A 23,148-nucleotide genomic window follows, 5' to 3' on the forward strand; every position below is an offset into this window, starting at 1 on the left:
TCTTAAGAACAGATTTGAAGTACTAATGAATGTAAATGTGGAATCCCCAAACGTGATGAATGTGATTGAAAACAGACTGAATGGGCCAGTAGCTAACACTGATGCTAACTGGCGCTCAAGGTCGAGCAGACAGCGGCACTCAGCTCAGAGCGCAGCCGAGCCCAGGACTCTGATAGTGGGGGACTCCATAATCAGTAACATTAGCGGCAGGGATACAACTACGTGCTGCCTTACACAAGCAACAACTTCTGATATAAACAGGGAACTTCAGAACATTCTGATGAAACATAAGACTGCAAATCGACTCATCATTCATGTGGGGAAGAATGAAATTCATAAAGAGCAGTCAGAACTCCTTAAGAAAGATTTCAGTGAACTTTTTGAAACACTTAAAGGGATAGTTCGCCCAAAAATGATATTTAAGCCATGATTTACTCACCCTAAAGCCGTTCGCGATGCATACGTCAATCTTTTTTCAAACAAACACATTTTCAGTTATTTTAGAAAATGTTTTAGAAAAGATCTTTCAGTGATTATAATGTGAGGGGTTTTGTCTTTTTTCTGTGGGGTTTTGGTCTAATGTCCTACTGTTTGCTGGGTATTGTTGGTGAACATTGTCTGTTTTTTTTTTTTGTACTTATGATGTTTGTCTTTTAGGTTATTTACGTCTGAGAGTTGTACCAAGACAAATTTCTATCAACTTGTTGACATGGCAATAAATTTATTGAATTGAATTGAATTGATATTCAAGCACCAAATTGAGTACACAGCTTATAAATAAAACGTATATTGTACAGACAAGCAGAAAAATATGAATTCAAAACGCGCCACATTTCACATCAAATGTTTGTAAAGAAAACACTTAACACTAATGCACTGAGACTGCATTAAAAGACCAAACTCTGCAAGACTATAGGCCTACCTTATTAAAGCATAAAGAATTGCTGCACATTCAATTAATGCTGAATCTTGCACACGCAAGTTGAAAGGCATTTGTTTGTGGATAATAAAACATACTAACATTTATTTCTAACATTTATCAAGTTCATGGATAACTGAGCATGAATTTATTAATTGTTTTGAGTCTAAATTCATCCCATACTTTTGAGTGTGTAGCAAAAAGTAGACAAGCTTTGGGACAAACTATCATGTCATAATTAGCAGTTACATTTAACGGTTGCTCTCTGTCAATCATCCTGTCACGTGAACTGACCTGTCAATCATCTAAAAATCTGTGAAACGCTTATAATTAACTAGAATGTACATTTCCTGAAGAAAATGTGAAGTGGTGCTTGTTGTGGCAAAACCCGCCACTCAGTTGCTAGGGTGTTGTACATGATTGCATACGAGCCAACAAGCATGTCTGTACGATGATGTGGAGCTGAAATATGGCTTCTATATGTTGCAATATGGTTGCTAGGTGGCTTTAAACGGTTGCTAGGGTGTGAATACACAGTTACCATGGTGATATTTACAGACTGTTTCCCAACCGAAACAAAATAGCCAACCCCCATCTCTATACGATGTTCTGATGCAGAGACATGGGTCTTGATAAATGGTTGCTAGGGTACTCTGTTTGGTTGCTAGGGAGTTGCTTGGCAGCTGCCAATGATGAAACTGCAAAGGCTTCTTGTCACTATGAATGATATAAACCAACTCCCATGCCTCTGTGACATTCAGAATGGAAGATATCCCTCTTTGGATTTTGGTTGCTAGGGTACTCTGTTTGGTTGCTAGGGAGTGGCTTGGCAGCTGCCAATCATGAAACTCCAAAGGCTGCTTGTTAGTATGAATGATATAAACCAACTCCCATGCCTCTGTGACATTCAGAATGGAAGATATGCCTCTTTGGATTTTGGTTGCTAGGGTACTCTGTTTGGTTGCTATGGAGTTGCTTGGCAGCTGCTAATGATGAAACGGAAAAGGGTTCTTGTCAGTATTAATGATATAAACCAACCCTCATCTCTATACAATGTTGTGATGCAGAGATATAGATCTTGCAAAATGGTTGCTAGGGTACTCTGTTTGGTTCCTAGGGAGTGACTTGGCAGCTGCCAATCATGAAACCCCAAAGGCTTCTTCTCACTCTGAATTATATAAACCAACCCCCATCTCTATACAATGTTCTGTTACAGAGATATAGGTATTGCTAAATAGTTGCTAGGGTACTCTGTTTGGTTGCTATGGAGTGGTTTGGCAGCTGCCAATGATGAAACTCCAAAGGCTGCTTGTCAGTATTAATGATATAAACCAACTCCCATGCCTCTGTGACATTCATAATGGAAGATATCCCTCTTTGGATTTTGGTTGCTATGGTTCTCGGTAATGGTTGATAGGGAGGGGCTAGGAAGTGTTGATATGATGCATGATTGGCCGTTTGCTGTCCTGAGTGAAATGAGACCACCCTCGTGTTTCTATGACAATTCAGTCCAGAGATATCCCTTTGATCTCTTTCAATGGAAGTCTATGGGACTTGTTGCTAAGGTGCTCTAAATGGTTGCTAGGGTGTGGCTTGATAGCTTCACAATGATTCTGAGAGACTGATTGGTCGTCTGAGTAAAATGAGCCCGCCCCCTTGTCTCTATGACACTGTGATCCAGAGCTACGTTCAATACAAAATCCCTATGCATTTCATGGGCCGTCCTACACCATTGTAAGTCAATGGGAAACTTTGGGACGCTCCTGCCCCCCAGGGGTGCAACTTTTACCCCATTGTGAGGTATGTTCTTACAGAGCCTGTCAGCCTCTTCAAATGTGGCAAATCACACATTTCTGCGAAATCCTCGCTTAGAGCTACGAGTGGTCAAAGTTCGTCGCAATGTTAAGTCAATGGGACTTTTTTGGCCGCTTTTTCACCCCTGGGGCGAACACCGCACCCCCGATCGCTTATATAAGTCATAGCACACCTCTCCTCAATGAGCCGGTCGATTTGACACCTCATTCATGGATCTGTGACAAACGGTGCGGGGCGAGTTATGCGCCAAACCATTACTCCCGACACACACACACACACACACACACACACACACACACACACACACACACACACACACACACACACACATATTTCAGCAAGTGACATAATTGCACTTTATTTTGCTGTAATTGTTGCTGTTTATTGTTGTTTGTTTTAAGTTTTGTTTTTGTTTAGATCTTTTACTGAGATTCACTAGACAGAATTTCATTGAACTAAAAATGCCAATAAAGTCTAAAGTTTCATTTTTTAGACTCCAATAAAACACATTTAAAATGAAGAGACAATTTTATTTATTTTTCACTATATTATAAAATTTCTATAAATACACTTGTTTATGTATGAATAATAAAACAAACAATTGTGTTAAACTGCAAGCATAAGGTTAGGAGGAAAACTATATATAGAAATAAATTATATAAATGAAAAGAGCCTGAGATAAATAAGGTTTTGAGCTGCAAATTATCTTCACATTCATTTAAAATTGCCCTGTGACATCCATCCTATGACGTGACTGAAGACAGAAAGATAAAGGAACAAGAGAAAAAGCTCATATGACGGTGTTTAAGACAGAAAAAGACATTTCCACAATGAAATACATTATGCATATTTCATGTACATTAAATGATATTACATTAGGGACGTCTATACAATTAATAACCCAGAAAAACAAACCAAAACTTCGCTTGACACACTTGAGTTTCACAATTCCTAATTAATAATTAACCATTAAAGAGTTTCAAGCTCTTAACCAGCGAGATTCTTAATAATTTCAGACAGAACCTTTATCGTACTCCACGTAGATCATAAACCACTGAAACCAGTTGAGAAATCCTTTACATCCATGTACTGAAGTGAGCAAATGATCATTTACACTGAAATAAACAATTATTTATTTACAAATTCATTGAAACTGTTCATGTGTAGAATTAGACTAATATAATAATGTGTAAATGAGCAAAGTGACAAACTTCACTGTTGTTTATTGATCTGTTAAAGCAACATGAGAGTGTGTGTGTTGCTGTAGTGCTGGATATCAGTCATGTGATCATCACGGCCCAATCACAGCCAGCGTACTGATACTCAGATCAACAGCACTCTTACTCATGAGATATGGAGTAAATACTGGAAACATGATGAAAGCAGGAAGATCCAGATCTACAGGAGTGACGTTTAATGAATATTGACCGGTAAGATCCTCAGAGAGGAACAATAACAATCGAAGAAGGGAAAGAGTGTGTGAGTGAAGGTGGTTGTGAATGTGTGTAGATGTGTGTTAGTTACAGGATCAGAGAACGACACCGTTCCTCCGTCATAGTCCAGATTCACTCTCACACGATCAAGCTTCTGATTAACATGAAAACCTCCTAGAGACCATCCGTACGACACACTCCAGACATCAGTGTTGAAGAAAACGGTTCCCTTCCTCTGGTTTGATGCTGTAGTTACTCCAAGAGTCCAGCATAAACCCTCTTTAACATCCACATCCCAGCAGTGTGTCCCTGAGTTAAAGCCCTCTGAACCCAGAACACAGAGATGACAGTCAAATCTCTCTGGATTATCAGGGAGAGGTTGTTTGTTCCCGCTGTCTCTCACACTGGTCAGATCATCAGACAGGACGAGACGTGGATCTGCAGTGTTTGGATCCAGAATCACAGGAGCTGATGAGACACAATCAACAGAAGCTTTTATTCTGATCTTCATATAATGATCGACAGTGAACCCAACACAGATTATTATGAATTATGACACTCGTCCTGTTGATCAAACACATTTTCCTCTGATCACTGTCAGTGCTGTTATTAGTTTCACACTCGTTTTTATCATCAGCGTTTAACGGCATCAACTACAAACATTAAATATGGGATTCAGACATTTGTGTCCATCAGGAGAAACTGATACTTTGGGAAATTTAAATAACAATAAATCAATGAGATGTGTTGAGATTTCTGCTGTAGATGAAGAACTGTAAGTGTGTGTGTGATCTTCATCTGATCATCTTCATTTTATTGGCTCTTATCCTCCTTATTCTCGGGGCGCTACTGTAGGTGTAACAGGGTGTGTTCCCACATGTTTTAGTTCCCAAGCACTCTAACAAGAGGATTAGCGCACCGCTAGCATAGACTGTTTATAACCGTTACCATGGAAACCTCCAGTTCAGTGACAGGAAGTCGCGCCCATAATTCACGCAAGGAAATGGAATCATGGGAGCTGAAATAAGGTGGACCGTCTGTGTATCGTTTAAAACAGTTTATTCTTATGGTCTGTTGTGTTTGACTAACTAATTATTTTGGATTGAGAAATTATTAATATTATTCTGAGACTAAATTATTCTAATTGTAACTCTCCTAACAACCTCCAACCTCGGCTCAGACCTTCAGACTGTTCTGACTCCGGCTTTATCTCTTATAACTGATCAGACTTACAGTTTTCCTAAAAACGATCACAACTCTGAATAATCTCATCGACTGTCTTTGACAGAATCTTCAAATGAGTCCAAACTTTTCAAACTCCCATAAAATATTCATATTTAAACAGACAGAATCCCAATCGATCCCAAATCACATTTAGGCAGGGTTCGAAATGAGGGGGGTCTGGGGGGGTCCCGGACCCTCCATAAGTCATTAGGGACCCCCCATAAGAATTTATTTTTGGATTTTGGGGGGTCCCCGACAAATATATTTTAACATTAAAAATGATTGTGAAAATTATAGGTCTTTAGTGACGTTTTATATTTATAACAGTAATTAATTTATTTTCTAGCGCGAGGCAGCAATCAGGGCAGATATTAGCCGAGTGAGTTCCTATACAGCGTCACAGATTGTTGTTGTGGTGCTCCCGCAGACACGCACTGTAGCTGAACGCGGCAAAACGAAACCTCACAAAGAGTGAAATCCTGAATGAAAATCCTGTAAGTGCTTCGATTATGTTTATATTTCCATAATTGCTTATAGTAAAATATCAGGAGTTCGAGTTCCTATATCAAAAGTTGCATTAACTAGATACCCAGTGTAATGATTAGAAGAGTACGTTTGTCAACGTTTCATGCTAGCTGTATGTGTATGAAGCCATGATCTGCCAGCTAACAGCAGACTGTCTTTTTTTAGTGCTGTGCATCAATATTCCACTCGTCAGTCAACAGAGAGTCGCTTTTTGTTACCTCCGTGTCGAACTAACCTTATGCAAAGGACAGTGCTGTATAGAGCAATGGTGGTATGGAATTCTCTTCCGCAGTTTTTGATTTTGGGAATGAATGCAATGACTTTTCGTAAAAGATTAAGACTTTATTTATTTACATTAGAATAATTGTTATTATTTAATTTTGTTGCTTTTGATATTAATGGTTGAAGAGAGGGATAACATTGTGAAAATTATGAACCCTATAGCAGTATAGCTGTAACTGTGTACTGTGATAATGAATAATGTAGAGCTGTTGTTTTATTGTTTTATTTTTAGTACGTTTCTGTATTGTTATGTATGAATGTGTGCACTCCATTTTTGTCTGTATAATGTATTGTTTTATGTTATAAGAATATTTTTATTGTTGAAGTCTATAGACCCCAGGAAGAATAGCTACTGCTTTTGCAGCAGCTAATGGGGATCTTAATAAATTAAACTAAACTAAGCTTGTTTCCGCCACAGAGTGAAAAATAAAAAAGGTAATTGCGACTTTTTAATCTCACAATTCTGACTTTTTTTTCTCACAATTGCGAGTTTACATCTCACAATTCTGACTTTTTATCTCAGAATTACGTGATATAAAGTCGCAATTGCGTGTTATAAAGTCAGAATTATGAGATATAAACTCGCAATTGTGAGAAATATACATGAAATTCTGACTTTTTTTCTCAGAATTGAATGTTTATATCTCGCAATTCTGACTTTATAATACGCAATTGGGAGATATAAAGTCAGAATTGCATGATATAAAGTCGCAATTGCGTGTTATAAAGTCAGAATTGTGAGATATAAACTATTCTGAGGTAAAAAAATTGGTCTTTTTTTCCCTTAGAATTGGACTTTATATATCACAATTGTTAGTTTATATCTCACAATTCTGAGAAAAGATGTCAGAATTGCGAGATATAAACTCGCAATTATGTGTTATAAAGTCAGAATTGCGTGATATAGCCTAGTCGCAATTGTGAGATAAAAAGTCAGAATTCTGACTTTATAAGACACAATTGCGACTTTATTTCACACAATTCTGACTTTATATCTCCCAATTGCGTATTATAAAGTCAGAATTGCGAGATGTAAACTCGCAATTGTGAGATAAAAATGTTTTATTCTGTGGCGGAAACAAGCTTCTATAGCAGACCTAGCAGCTAGACTAGTTATTCAAAGCTAGCATAGCAACCTACTTGTCCAGTCAGTGATTACGAAAGATAACCAGGACTTAATTCAATAGAGGCAATCCAACCGTCTCCATTGATTTTGCATTGTGTATGACTTATAACAAAAAACAAAACTATTTCTAAAAGCTGCTATGTTACAAGGTGCACAGAAAAAAACAAAACAGAAATAACGTTTTTATAAGCTGTCGACCCAAAAAACGAGCATTTAACAACATAAACTGGATTGTTTTCCCCCCGGTGGGCGTGAGGTTTTCAGATTATGATGCGTGTCGCTCATTAGACTCAATTAAACTGCCATTATATCTAATATTTCTAATCTATCTATCTATCTATCTATCTATCTATCTATCTATATATATATATATATATATATATATATATATATATATTTATATACACATCTATCTATCTATCTATCTATCTATCTATCTATATATTTACAGACCAGTGATGCGCGGGTCAATGTATAAACAACCCGCACCCGACCGACATTTTCAACTAACCCGCCCGCAACTCGGACCGCAAAAAAAAGAAAGAAAATATTGTACCCGACCCGCTTCCTGACCCGCATTTTTTAAAAGTAGTAAATGCTCATCGTAGCGTCATTGGGCCATAGACGTAGGAACTAGGGGTGTGGGCCTGCGGGGGGGCTCTCCCCCGACTTTCCCAACAAAAATCCCGCCCCCTCTCAGAAAATACATAAAACTGACATTACTGAACTATATGCGTTTAAAAGTAGCCTATTAAAATGGTACAATGGCATTGCTCAGTTCAACGTGTTGGGAAATCGGGCATTTTGTCCTGCGTAAGCATTTATTCAAAAGTTAATAACGCTCAACATTCAAAAGGTAAATAAGGATTTCCCACTTCTCCAACACGTCCTGGGCTACCAGTAGATCGTGGCCTGATTGGAGGTAGCTCGCCAAGGGCTGTTCACATATCGCGTCTTTTGCACGCTCAAGTTCGTTATTTCAAATAATTGAAGCGACGCGCTCATTTTTTCCAGGTGCAGCGAGTCAACATGACGGATGGGGGTGCACCCAAACTACGGGTGTTTTTTTGTTCTCCGTAAATAAATCTAGTAGCAGAGCTACCGCAAGCGTTTTTCGATGGTGGAAATCCATTAGCGGACCGAATTCTACTAAAAGATAAGCTAATGTGCATTGTAAATGTCAGTAATTTATCTTTTTTGACTCATTCTTTTTATAAAAATGATTTAAAGGCTGAAATATGCGAGGTTTATCTTTTTATAAAAACTCTTTTGTCAAAACTTTATTTGAACTTGTACATGTTAGTAGTAGATAACATGTTGCAAGACACTCCTTTAAAATTTGACCCGACCGTCCGCGACCCGAATATCATTAAAAATATTTTTGGATGAATCGTAACCGCGGGTAACCGCGGGTGACCGCAGGCACCCGCTCATTTTGGATCAACCCGCGCATCACTGATACAGACCCTTTCCAAAAAATTAGAATATCATGGAAAAGTTTATTTATTTCCATAATTCCATTCAAAACGTTAAACTTCCATAGATTATAGATTCAGGGCTCACAACTTAGGGTGTACTCACACTAGGCACGGTTGCCATGAACCGGGCCCAAGTACGATTGTCCCCCCTCCCCGGTTCAAACTGGCTAGTGAGTACACCCTTAAACGATTTCAAGTATTTAGTTGTTTATTTGTACATAATTTGGGCTCCCAGCTCATAAAACCCACGAAAACAGGATTTCCAAAAATTTGAATATTGCATGAAATCACACAGTAATTACACAGTGATACCATGGTCATTGAACCAGGTTTTGGTTCTTTTGGCAGTGTGGGCAGGTGCAAATCCTGCTGGAAAATGAAGTCAGCATCTCCATAAAGCTTGTCTGCTGAAGGAAGCATGAAGTGCTCTGGATATATCCTGGTAGACGGCTGCGTTGAGTGGACAGCACAGTGGACCAACACCAGCCGATGACATGGCTCCCCAAACCAACACAGACTGTGGAAACTTCACACTGGACTTCAAGCATCTTGGATTGTGTGCCTCTCCATTCTTCCTCCAGACTCTGGGACCTTGGTTTCCAAATGAGATGCAAAATTTACTCTCATCAGAAAAGAGGACTTTGGTCCAATGTGCTTTATTAAATCCAGAGTCAACGCAGCCGTCTACCAGGACATTTCCAGAGCACTTCATGCTTCCTTCATTTTCCAGCAGGATTTGCACCTGCCCACACTGCCAAAAGAACCAAAACCTGGTTCAATGACCATGGTATCACTGTGTGATTTCATGTAATATTTTTTTTTTTTTGGAAAGGGTCTGTACATCTATCTATCTATCTATCTATACATCTACCCATCCATCCATCCATCCATCTAGTCATGAAGAACCTGTAACTCTCCAGCTCAGATCTCCTGCTGTCAGACTCACTGTTTTGGACGATGTCCTGCATCTTCTTCCAGACTCTGAACGGCAGGTTGCCCAAGTATCGTGGCACATGAATCAAAGCTCCAGAAGCCATCTGTGGATCCGGCTGTGAGCTCTGGACTCTGGAAGAACATTCAGGAGTCAGAACTGCAGTGGCTTTGGATCAGAACCAGAGAGACCAGAGACAGGAGCAGATCACTCACCTTTCCATTGAGACTGGAAACTCCTGCAGAACAAACACACCATTTATCATCAACAACTCAATCAATCAACCAATGATCAACCAATGATCTGAAATCAGACCTTCAGAAAGCAGACGTCATTGGCTTTCATCATCTCCTCCATGTCTTTGATTGTGTGTGAAAGAGCTGAGATGTGTGTGTTCATCTCCTCCAGCTTCTCCTTCATCCTCTGCTTCTTCTGCTCCTCTTCCTCCCTCAGTGCAGTGACTGTAGCTTCTTCTTCATCTCTGAGAAACTGATGAAGCTTCTCAAACTGCTGTTTAATCTGACGCTCTGTGTGCTCAGCTTGAGACTGAAATCACATCACATTCACTTCAATCATCTCAATCGACACACATCAACACTTCACATCATTCATATCAGAGATAAACTCAGATACCCGACATAGAACGGATCCAGAAGCAGATTGATGCTCGTCATTTACAGAAATAATCAACTATAATCCATTATATTAAATCATAACTGTATACAGTGATACTATACATGACTCTTGATTCTGTTTCCTCACCTTGATGTGTTGAAATGTTTTCTCAAACTCTCCTTTCATTTTTTCATTGCGTTTAAGTTTCTCTTTTAAGGTCTTCAGTGCTGTATTGAGCTCCTCCTAGAATTGAACAAAAAACATAAAACACAAGATTACAGTGAAGAGAAGAAGAGAAGACAATACAGTGATATGATCATATAATACAGTGAAAAGGTATTTGCCCTCATCCTGATTTCTTCTATTTTTGTGCACATCTCATATTAAATTGATTCAGAAATTAAAACATAAAACACAGACAACCTGAGTAAACACAAAGTACAGTTTGTACAAGAAAATTTTATTTATCGAAGCAAAATGTTATCCAATACCAACAAGGCCTGCGTGAAAATGTATTTGCCCCTGTAGTTTCTAATTCCTCAAATCTATGAAATGTATTTATAATGTGGTTCAGCCGGACTAAACACGACCAGTCCTGATTACTGAAGCCCTATTCAATCAAATCAACACTTAAATAGGACTTTTTCAACAGCATCAAGTTGGTTAAAAGGTCTTAAAGTGCCCCATATGCTTTCTCGAATATTCCCCTTCATGCAGTGTGTAATACGGCTGTTTGTGAATGTAAATGTTCTGCAAAGCTGTAAAGTGGAAAGTGCACGATAAATAAAGTTATTGTCTCCCAAAAGAAAGAATCGAGTCTGAACCGCCTAAACGAGTCGTCAGTAACTCCAGTCTCACTTCTGTGACCGGCACACGTAACGATGTAACACATTTGCATAATTAACGCCTATGGTCTTCATTGGCTGCCGGCAAACAACGTCTTCTTTGTTCTGTGACCTCACACACACATGCACTGAACATTTAAAAAACTTTTAGCCTTTTATGTTCAAACCGGAGTCAGACAATGATGGAGAGACTCAAGAAGAAGAGACAACATGTAGAAGCAACAGGACATTTCTGAATGGTTAGTTGATGAATTTATGTAGATTATGTGTAGCTATCTTCTAGTCATTGATTAGCATATTCTGTCTTGATAATCTATAAATCGTGTTTCGGGGGCGGGGTTTATGTAAATTCTAGGGTTTGTGATGTCACTAACCCGGGAGGAATGTGGTGTAGTCTCTACCAGCCGTTTGTTGTAGTGCTTAAAAAGAGATTTCTGTAAAATAAAATATCTCCCTTTGCTTTGAACTTTGAGCGTTGTAACTTTGCAGATGTTGTTTATGCTCAAACAGCAACATTACACACTAACTAAAGTTAGAAAAGTCAAATCATAATCAACCATCCCTTTAATATTTGGCAAGTGTCTGTGCTGCTGTGTGTGTGTGTGTGTAATAAGCAGAGTGTGTGTGATAAGCAGAGTGTATGCACATTGTGGATCAATAGGCGCACATTATTAACACGCTCTTTAAACAACAACAATGTTACGAACCCATCAAATTAATTATGGATCGGCATAACATATAAAAGTCCACAGAGATTCGATGACAGTGTAAATAAATAATTTTAATTAAGTGATTGGTGGCAAAAATAAACATAACAAAAACAAAAGAAAACCCTGACCCACACTATTCTTCAAAGCGGATGAAACTTGCCTGCCTCCCGTTCAAAACAAAAGACAGAGTTTGTGTGAGTCTTCCGGGTCCTCTTTCTCCTGCTCTCCACTAATCTGTACTAAATAATATGCAAAAACCCATCACCAGTTACCACCAGCTGTAAATAAATACAATAAACTAAAAATAACAAACAATAATCCCATATCGGGATCGTGCTTGTGAAACCAACATTGAAACGAGCTCTAAACAAGTTCAAAGGAAGCAGCAGGCCGAGCACGCGTCGGAGCTTGTGCTCCGTCTGCTACCAGGAGCGGATGGGAAGTGAGAGAGAGAGCCCACGGTCTCCAGACTAGGCGTCTTTAAAGCAGTTGCCCCGCCCACAATCACAGCCGGCGGGACCTCACGTGATCTGTATAGGAAATTAAAAACAGATAGAAATAACCGCACTCAGCAGCAGGTAACCGTGGCCATTTAGCAACGTAACAAACAACAACAAAAAAATACTGCATCATTGACTTTAGACCAGGTTTCAGTTCCTCAAAATAGTAACGCTCCAACAATGCGCCTGAACACACACCTCGTTCTCAGACCAGCAGCCCATGGGCGAACAGATCGGCACAAATGCATTTGCTATTTAAACATTGTGGCACAGGACGTGAAAATGAAAACTGCGCCGGGCTAAAACTAGCAAAACACACTTGAGTCGCGCCTGGCGCTGCATTGCACCAAGTGTATGATAGGGCCCTGTCTGTGTGTGTGTGTGTGTGTGTGTGTGTGTGTGTGTGTGTGTGTGTGTGTGTGTGTGTGTGTGTGTGTGTGAATGAGTGTATGTGTGTATGTGAGTGTGTGCATGTCTGTGTGAGTGTTTCTGTGAGTGTGTGTGTGTGTGTGTGTGTGAGTGTATGTGTGTTCAAGTGTGTGTGTGTGTGTGTGTGAATGAGTGTGTGTGTTTACTACTCTCTTCATGTCACTTTCAGTTTCATTTACATATAAAACGAGATATTTCTTACCTTATATGATGAAACCACTTCAGTGATGGGTCTGACTTTATGATTGTCGTGTTGTTGTGAAGTAATACACACTACACACACAGGCTGTTTGTCCTGCAGACAGAAGAGTTTGAGTTTCTCACTGTGTAAACTGCAGATCTCCTCAGATCCTGATGAACGCGTCTCATTTCTCTCCTTCAGGAACGACTCACACATGTTTTTTAACACCAGATTAAGAGGAGGACGATCTCTTGAGGATCTTCTCCTGCAGACAGGACACTCCTGAGTTTTCTTGGTTCTCCAGAACTGTTGAAGACACTCTTTACAGACACTGTGACTACATGATAAAACAACAGGAGCCTTGAAGATGTCACAGCACACGGGACAAGAAAGCTCTTCAGCAAAGACATTTAGTGAAGCCATTTTCACCGTTTGAGCTCCAGCAACACAAACTTTACTGTCACTTTCTGAACGACGGGTTTAAAAATGAATCACAGCGATCTGCTGTCTGTTCAGAAACAAATGTCTCAAAAAAATCTTTCTTGAAAGTGTTTGTCTTCATCCTCGACTGATCGCTGCTTCTTTATTGCTTTTGTCGAGAGAGAAGAGAGTCAGCATTACAGAAAAGAGAAATAATAAGTCAATCTCTTCCTGGTAAGTGTTGTAAGAGGGTAGAGTTTATGATCACATGTGGTTCAAAGAACAACATCAGGATTTCTTCAGGTTAAATTTTAAATTCCATTTTCCAAAACTTCAATCAAAACTTTCTCAGGTATAATGCTAATAATTAACCTTGAATCAAACACTAAAGAACAATGAAAAACACAAATATTGGCAATAAAAAAGACACTTTATATGTGCGTTTTATTTATTCCTCTTTATTTTTAGATCGATTGTTTGTCCAAGTATCCAATTGTAGTGGACAATGTCTCGCACCACAAAGAAACTCCCGACACCACTGGCTTCGGTGGACCACGTCTGCAGTTTACTGACAGAGGACAGACAATCAACACACAAGCCTTCAGGTTCCCTCTCTTTCAGCTGAAGGATGTATGAAAAAAGACATGTTAAGTACCGTCCTCCCTAACAGCAACTGCAATTCATCTAATACACATGTAACCTTACCCACTTAATGAGCTTACAGGTAAATCATATAGAATAAACCAGCAGTCAGGACTTTGGTATAAATGCTTTTACAGAGCAGTTTTATTTAACAAGTCCCTTGTAGACATATAGAAGACAAATAATAAAAGAGAACCAAATAAACCAACCCAGGCAGTACACCGAGGTACAAGTGGAGTGAAGAAATTAATACTCAAAACAAAACATTAATTTACCACAGCATTTACCTATATGTGACACCCTCACACCAAACCCCTGCATCCAATAAAAGTAAACACCACACGTGCGCCCACTGTCCCTCGAGTGCAACCGCCTGTGAAAACCTAAAACAACAAACAAAACACATTGAAACAAACAATTCAGCAATCCTTCATTCTCATGAACACCATGCTATGTCATTACTTCCCCACCAATGTCATCAAAGAGGGACTCACTCGACATTTGCTTGTCACACTTAAAACACTGTTTCACACGAGTTCAGGAAGTCATTAAAACGTACTCGGTTACCTAATGTAACCTCGGTTCTCTCTAGAAGAGGGAACGAGTATTGCGTAAGTTGCTTACGCTACGGGAAAGTCTTCTTTCAAGATCTGGGGCTCGTTCTTCGTACGTTGCTTATTACATCCGAGATCAAATGACACATCCAAGATGATATCATCGTGCTAATCATGATCCGGCTAATTGGGTTCTTCAAACTCACCTGTTGTTTATGATTAGTATCGCTGGATTGAGTTATCTGAGATAATTGCGCGTTCATGCGCTGGTATAAAAGGGGATATGTATCGATCGTAGAAACATTGATCAGCAACGCTGCTATTGGCTGCTCAGCGTGGCCAAAGAGCGCGCTCAGTTTTTCTCCTCAGCAGAGCAAGAACTAATAGTCGAAGTTTATTCGGAATTTTAATGTTTAATCAAAACGCCAGGGAACACGTCAAAGTCTGCAAAAGCCAGGAGAGAGGGCTGGCAAAAAGTAGCAGACAATTTGAATCCGTTAGAAGTGGCCATGTTAGATGTTTTTATCACTTATTAGCCTTATTTGTATTTTAATAATTGCATAATTAGGCTACTTTGTTCATTGTAATGTCAGAGTCACCACACTAGAACATGGGAACAAATAAAAGTGAAGTACAAAAATATTCTACATAGCCTAATGGTAATTTTTAGTTATATTATAGTCTCTTCTCTTCTATAAAAGGCACTGTTAAATAAATGGTTGTCTGTTTATAAAAGCAACCAAGAAAAAGGCTGAAAAAAATAAAAGATCTTACACTGTAAAATAATTGTACAAATATTGCTGCATTAAATGAAGGCCGCATTAAAAGTAATGATGAATTGCTTTGACTTGTGAAAGTGAAAACTGATAAACTTATGTTAATGTAAAAATATTTTGCCATGAATTATTGATCACATTTTCCCGAGTGTAGTTCATTGTAATGACATTGTGTTTTCCTCTTTTGTGCACTTTTACACAATACACCAACACTTGTATCTGTTCCCAAGAAAGTGGTGGCTGAAATATGTGCAGTAAGTGGACATTTTCTAACTTTCCAAAGGAAAGAAAGTATAAGACTTTGTAATGTCTATTTGTTTCCATTGCACTGGACAGTGAATAAACCCTCTCAGATAACTGTCACATGGAGGAACTAGCCTACCTGCAAGTGCATAAAGAACTTTACTTAATTTATACTTGAATGCTTTATGGCTGCAATATAAGTTGCAGGATTCCACATCTAAAGGCCTACAGAAGAGTCTGCACAGACAGAGGAGACATAGGCCTACAGGTGGGCAGTGTATAGCCAACTTTTCCTTTTTATTTGTTGCATGAGGCATGTGTCTAATATCTCTTGTTGCAGGCACTAGACCACTGGCTTTTCTTTACAAAGAACAATTGAAATAAAACTCAAGGAACTAAGCATATTTGTCTTTTATTAAACATTTAATGAAAAAAATTTTTTTGGCAATGTTGTGTAATATGGCACATGCAACAATGTCACAGGCCCTGTCAGGTGTGCAACCCCTCAGACTTTTCAGACACTGAAATCTTCCCTTTAACCAAAGTTTATTTCATTGTGTGCCCTTGTCCTGGCTAGAGCTGCATTGTAACTGGTTTGGGTCAGGGAATGGGGTCATAAAACACCTGTCTGCAGGAACATGTCATAATCACCTATGAAAAAATGCAGTTCTGTTAGGATCAGCATAAGTGTATGTAATACAGTGAGCTTGATATTTAATTGTGGAACTTTCCTTACCACTTTCAAATAATGTGCAGGAATGTGAATCTCTGAAAATTCTTAGGTCATGCACAGATCCTGGCCTTTTTGCTTTCACATTTGTGATTATGGAAGATTTTAGTCAACTGCCTTTTTTTTTATTTGATATAATATTATTAATCTGGAATATTAAGAATCCCAATTGTAACTGGGCTGCACATTTACATTGTGAACCCCCTTTCTGTTCACATAATCCCCCTTTCTGTTCACATAATCCCCTTCATTGAGGCCTTGATGGCAGCCTATAGTCTATGGTACCAATCACGTTAGTGAAGCCTGAGTGACATACTGTAATCGGCATGGTCATGATTGTATGATCTTCATAAAAAATGATGATAGCCTAAAAAAAAATTGCTTTAAAAAAAAACTGCTTTACAACATTGGGTCTTAAGTGGCTTGGAAATGCCAAAAAAAAAAAAAAAAAAAAACTGTTTTTTAAACCTAAAAACGCCAGGTAAACTCCAAATGACACGACAGACACCACTTTCCATCAAGTTCTCCGCATCTCCAATAGTGTAAAGGAAAGAGCCACTCGCAAATAATCTTAGGGCAACGCAAACAGTTTGTGCTGTATTTAAAGCCAGACTCCGACAAGTCGAAAATAAATGTGCGTTTCCAACAATTTAATAATGTAAACGACAATCTCACGAATCACGAGAAAAAAAAAAACATCTCAGAAAGTGCACTATCGCGCTGCGCTGGACTTCCCGTGTCAGCTCCGCTTATGAAGCCACGATCTAATCCTGTTTACATGAAATAAGCCTGCTCCCGAGCAGGTTTAAGCTTGCGCAGCTGTTGCTATGACAGCAAGTCCAGGATGAGCTTCGAAGAACCAAACGATCCAAGATCATGCCAAATCGTCAACAATCAAATCCAGCTAACTGAGTTAGCGACGTTCGAAGAACGAGCCCCTGAAGCCAAAAAATTATCCTTAATTTTGTATTCACTGTCAACGCAGTGCGGCAGCCGGCAGACCAAGGCAGGCTATATAAGCGTGCTCATTGGCTGCTCGGCGGCAACTGCTTAAGCCTATCAGTGAGCCTCGTGAAACGTGGCCTCCAATGAGGGTGCTTCGCGCCCTCCACACCCTTCTAACCGTCAAGATGAGTGTGGCCAGTGTGTATATAACAAGGGCTCACAGGCTGAATATCTGGTTTTCGTAGTCTGAAGCGCAAAAGCTCGTAGCGCGACACGGCAGGTTACGCAATACTCGTTCCCTCTTCTAGAGAGAACCGAGGTTACATTAGGTAACCGAGTACGTTCTCTTACGAGAGGTTCTCTCGTATTGCGTAAGTTGCTTACGCTACGGGAACCCCTTGTCAACGCCGTGCGCGCCGAGCATCCAGCACATGAATCCCAGGGAGACCGGGGAAAAACATTCTGCTGGAACAGGTGGCCGGTCACAATGAAAAACAGAGCGGCCCAGCCGGTCTGAGTATAAAACACTTCACCCTAAGTACCATACCAGAAATATTGGCAGCATGTGAACGTAGTCTGCACATAAGCGACTGGGCAGAGCATACATGTCACTTATACTGACAGCCAAGGGTGTAACTTTGGTTTGAGAAGTGGGGGGGACACAAAATGGGGGAACATTTTTTCGATTTGAATCCCATTTCCTGCATTTACATACATTTGGGGACTATGGTGATACAAAATAATTAATAATAATAATTTTGAAAATAATTAAGTTGATTATAATGATAAATTCTGCCAAAAAGAATAGTAGGGTACTAAGTATAACAAAAATATGTCTTACTTTTTTATTGTTTAACAGGGGCCGATTGCCAAGACATGAGAGAATCATTTTATAAAGTCAAAAATGTTCACTATTAATGTTTTGTGTAAATAAAATTTAAATAAAGTGAGACTCAATTTCCACTGTAATGTAGAAACAACATAAATACAGTATTTAAATAGCCTAATTGTTTAATAGCATCTTTTTATGAATGAAGGCCTGTATCACTGATATTAATATAGCTACCGATGTCTCGATGAAAATTATTTTTTCCCCCAAAACATTTATTAGGCTTCAAAAATATAACTTTTAATTTAAGTGAACTTTAAACAATCTTCACTTAAACCCATAATAAATGTCATATTTACCCAGGGCTGGATTAATAATTTCCTGTGCCCTGGGCATCAAGACTCAAGGCCCCCCCATAGTTAGGGGGGTTCGGGGGCATGCTCCCCCGAGAAAATTTGGATTTCTCTGACCTACATATGTGCAATTTAGGACTTTTGAAGGCCAAAAAATTATAAGAAATAGGCTATTTAAAACATTGTCATTAGATTATTTGTCAATACCTGCTCTCTCCTCATCTTCATATTTCTTATTCTCTCAGTCTTCTTATCCTGGACTATTTCTTCCCCTCCTAAAGCTGAACTTTGACTGATAGTCTTTTCATTTCCGTCTGTGTCAGTGACGAAAGTAAACATAGGCTCAACTGATATTTATACGTTTTATGAATAATTTTCTTAGACAAGTTAATTTACTCAAGGTTACCTGTAGCCTAAGTCAGTATTGCCATTAGGAACCTTCTGCAAGCTTTGGAATTTGAAATGTTTAAATGTTAAAAGTAATTTTAAATAATAGAAATTATAGGCTTGCCCTAATGGTTAATCCGGCCCTGTATGAGCCTTTCCTGTAACAGGTATGAAATATACAGAAATTGAATAAGGTTATCAAATAGTAGTCCGCACTGCATAAATTATAAATTACATATAGATTAATCCTTATTAAAGCTACAAGTTTTTCATACAATGATTTTCTCTGTTCCCTTTGTTCTTTGGTTAACTTTACTGACAGAGAATTAGTGGCTGCTGTCCCTTTAAGATCTGCCGCTGACAGGATCTCACGCATTTAATTTTCTCATTTACTCTTGACTTTCATTTACGATTTTATTTAACTCATTTAAGAATGTTCTTGTGAGGGTACTCGACAAAACGGGCATTTTGGCATAACTTACATGTGTGTGTTATTGTTTGATTCTGGCGCGCTGTCTGTGCGTCGTGTGCGTACGCGTCAGGAGCGCTCCCTGCTCATTAGAACTTTCATTGAGCTATTTTTAGAGTGTGGACGCGACGTTCCTGGACGCGGCAGCTCACATCGGCACGAGCTTTCTTTGTCCTGCTCCTCCGTGGCAATGACGGTGTGCGAAAAAAATAAAAATAAAAAAATAAATAATTGAAAGTGGGGGGGACACAAACGGGATTTTGAAAAGTGGGGGGGACATGTCCCCCCTGTCCCCATAGGAAATTACGCCCGTGCTGACAGCAATTTAGCCTGTAAGGCGGGAACTTCTAGGATATAAAACCTCACGAATGTCGATGGGGAGGCCCAGCCCGCTGCCATACAAATATCGTGGATAGAGATTCCACTGGACCAGGCCCACGAAGAGGCCATGCCTCTAGTAGAGTGGGCTCTGAGACCCAGAGGGCACTGCAGGTGTTTGGAGGCATAAGCTGCTGCAATCGCGTCCACTATCCACCTGGACAGGCTCTGTTTCGAGGTGGCGAGACCCTTGGTGCGTCCGCCGAAGGAAACAAAGAGCTGCTCAGAACGCCTGAAAGCGGCGGAGCGCGTGATGTAAACTCTCAGCGCCCGGACAAGGCATAGGAGGTTATCACTGTCCCCATTATCGGATGCTGGCAGAGCCGAAAGGGAAATGATTTGTGCCCTAAAAGGGGTTCCAATCGCTTTGGGGATGTAACCGTGTCTCGGTCTGAGAATGACTTTCGAGTCGTTCGGTCCGAACTCAAGACATGCAGGGCTAACAGATAGCGCGTGCAAATCCCCCACGCATTTTACTGAAGACAGAGCTATCAGAAAAACGGTTTTGAGTGACAGATACTTTAAATCCACGGATTCAAGCGGTTCAAAGGGAAAAGCCTTCAGGGCCTCCAGGACCAAGGACAGATCCCAAATAGGAACCGAGGGGGGCCGCGGGGGATTCATCCGTCTAGCTCCTCTGAGGAAGCGGATAATGAGCTCGTTCCTTCCTATTGCCTGGCCGCGCGTCGTCTCAGCGAACGCTGCAATAGCCGCCACATACACTTTGAGCGTGGAAGGGGACCTGCCCTTGTCCAACAGCTCTTGTAGGAAGGAGAGCACCCGTGGGACCCCACATGCACGTGGATCCAAGCTCTTAGTAGCGCACCATTTAGAAAACACCGACCATTTAGACGCGTAGAGCCGTCTCGTGGAGGGGGCTCTAGACTGCGTGATCGTGTTCACGACCCCTTCTGGCAGGTCAACGGGTATCCGTTGATTACCCATGCATGCAGAGACCATCGTTCTGGATGGGGATGCCAGATCGATCCACCGGCTTGAGAGAGGAGATCCTTTCTCACCGGGATCGGCCATGGGGATGAGTGCGACAGCCTCACTAGCTCTGGGTACCAGGTTTGGTTCTCCCAACGCGGGGCTATAAGAAGCACTGGGTGGTGCGTTTCCCTGATCCTCGAAATGACCTGTGGTAACAGGGAGATCGGGGGAAAAGCGTACAGCAGGAGGCTGGGACAGCGCGTCCTCGCTTTTCGAGAAACATTTCGGGCAGTGAACGTTGTCTCTCGACGCAAAGAGGTCGACCTCCGCTCTGCCGAATAGGCGCCAGAGAAACTGGACTGTCTGGGGGTGCAGGGACCATTCTCCCGGGGGAATGCTGTCTCTGGACAGTCTGTCTGGACCGACATTCAGGTGGCCCGGCACGTGCGCGGCTCTCAGCAAGCGCAACGAGCGGTGAGCCCACACGAGAAGGCGTTCTGTCAGCTTGCACAGGTTCCTGGATCTGACACCGCCCTGTCAGTTCACATAGGATACCACGGACATGTTGTCCGAGCGGACTAGCACATGGTGATCCTGTATGAATGGGAGGAAGCGCTTGAGAGCGTTCTCGACCGCTATCATCTCCAAACAGTTTATGTGGAGGCATTTCTCCTGGTCTGACCACAGGCCAAAAACCGGTTTGCCCTCGAAAAGAGCGCCCCAACCTGAGGTGGAAGCGTCCGTCGAGATAACTTTGCGGTGTGAGATGGCTCCCATTGTCACTCCCCGCTGGTACCAGTCGGCCGCTAACCAGGGCTTCAGTGCTGAAACGCAGCTCTGAGTCACTCTGATTCGAATGTCGCCGGAAGCCCAGGCTCTGTGAGGCACTCGGGCATTCAGCCAGCGTTGTAGCGGGCGCATACGTAACAGACCCAGCTGAAGCACTGCTGCAGCTGAAGCCATACAACCCAGCATCCTCTGAAATGTCTTGAGAGGTGCGGTGCTGCCCGGCTGGAAGGACGCGGCCAGGTGTCGAATGCAGCGCGCGCGCTGTGTCGACAGGCGGGCCGTCATTGCCACAGTGTCCAGATCCAAACCCAGAAAAGAGGTTGATTGACTGGGCACTAATGAGCTCTTGGTCCAGTTGAGCGTAAGCCCCAGGCTGTCCAGGTGGCTTAGAATCACTGTTCTGTGGGCGATGAGTTCGGCCTCTGACTGTGCTAGAATTAGCCAATCGTCCAAGTAGTTCAGAATTCGCATTTCCCGACCCCTCAGGGGAGCGAGAGCCGTGTCCATGCACTTCGTAAATGTACAAGGTGCCAACGACAGGCCGAAAGGCAGGACGGTGTACTGATATACCTGACCGTCGAAGGCGAATCTCAAGAATGGCCTGTGACGGGGTATTATCTGGATCTGAAAGTACGCGTCTTTTAGATCGAGAGATATTAACCAGTCCCTCGGGCGAATTTGCGCGAGAATTTGCCTGGTTGTGAGCATTTTGAACGGTCTTCTCATAAGAGCCTTGTTCAAACGTCTCAGATCCAAAATCGATCTGAGAGCTCCGTCCTTCTTGGGAACGAGGAAATAACGGCTGTAAAAGCCCGACTCGCTCATAGAAGGGGAAACCGGTTCTATAGCCCCTTTGCACAGAAGTGTAGCTATTTCTACTCGAAGTAGATGTGCTACTTCCCCATTCACTCTGGTCTCGATACGCGCTTGAAAGCGCGGAGGACGGCGAGCGAACTACAGAGTATAGCCCTGTTTTACTGTGCTTAGCACCCATTCTGACGCGCCTGGAATAGCTTCCCACGCTTTCGCGTGTGCAGCCAGGGGCAGAATGGCCTCCGGGCTCTGATCGCCGCTCATCACGGACTCAAGAGCTCGAAACGGAGGGGCGGGCGCGGCGCACGCAGCGATAACTGGCCGTTTCACACACAGCGTCCCGGTGGCTTTGGACGGGGAACATACAGTGTGAGGCACGACGCGTGATAGCGGCGTCGGGGGCGAAATGTTCGAAAGAATGTGTGAGCGCGTGGGAGCGGGCACAGCTTCTGCATTTAAAACATGACCGGTCGTGAGGGGACCGTTCACAGCGGGGTGGACACGTGACCTACTTTTAACACTCGAGCGGCTTCTGCCTGCTTTATGAGAGCGGGCTCTGTGAGAGACACGGGGTTTACAGTGCTTGTGTGCAGAGGTGAACACAGAGAAGTGGGCACGTTTACTGCATTTGAAACATATACGGCGCGAGCCGTGCAACCAGACATAATGACGCAATAGTCGCCGTGAAAACGGCGGTTGTGTGCAGGCGAGAGGGTGGATTCACCGACTCGTTGGCTGCGATATGAGTGTCTGCAGTAACCGTGGCAACAGGGACTGACAGGGCATGAAGCTTTGACGATGGTCAGGCCGCGGCGGGACACAATCGTCGCTTCTTTCCTCGGGCTAGGAGGTTTTTGCAGGCTCAGGTTTTACC

The 23,148-nt window shown here is 41.6% G+C and overlaps 1 protein-coding gene across 1 annotated transcript; it reads right to left on the reverse strand.

Moving 5' to 3' along the window:
* Nucleotides 1-3,526: 3,526 nt before the first annotated feature.
* Nucleotides 3,527-13,666, reverse strand: LOC307148026 (nuclear factor 7, ovary-like). The gene is made up of 6 exons (XM_079853204.1): nt 13,035-13,666; nt 10,496-10,591; nt 10,049-10,279; nt 9,949-9,971; nt 9,749-9,867; nt 3,527-4,635 (listed from the first exon to the last, which is right to left on the reverse strand). The coding sequence occupies exons 1-6, from the start codon at nt 13,434-13,436 to the stop codon at nt 4,148-4,150; spliced, it is 1,359 nt and encodes a 452-aa protein (XP_079709330.1). The 5' UTR covers nt 13,437-13,666; the 3' UTR covers nt 3,527-4,147.
* Between the last annotated feature and the right edge of the window lie 9,482 nt (nt 13,667-23,148).

This window comes from Squalius cephalus (assembly GCF_949319135.1).
Source record: "Squalius cephalus genome assembly, chromosome: 20".
Taxonomy (NCBI): domain Eukaryota; kingdom Metazoa; phylum Chordata; class Actinopteri; order Cypriniformes; family Leuciscidae; genus Squalius; species Squalius cephalus.

What these genes read in the sequence shown, in the direction of transcription:
- LOC307148026 (XM_079853204.1), bottom strand. Translation starts at nt 13,436, where the DNA reads ATGGCTTCACTAAATGTCTTTGCTGAAGAGCTTTCTTGTCCCGTGTGC. An exon ending in ATGACGTCTGCTTTCTGAAG is followed by an intron (nt 9,972 to 10,048) that starts GTCTGATTTCAG and finishes TTTGTTCTGCAG; the next exon opens with GAGTTTCCAGTCTCAATGGA. An exon ending in GCAGGACATCGTCCAAAACA is followed by an intron (nt 4,636 to 9,748) that starts GTGAGTCTGACA and finishes GTGTCTCATCAG; the next exon opens with CTCCTGTGATTCTGGATCCA.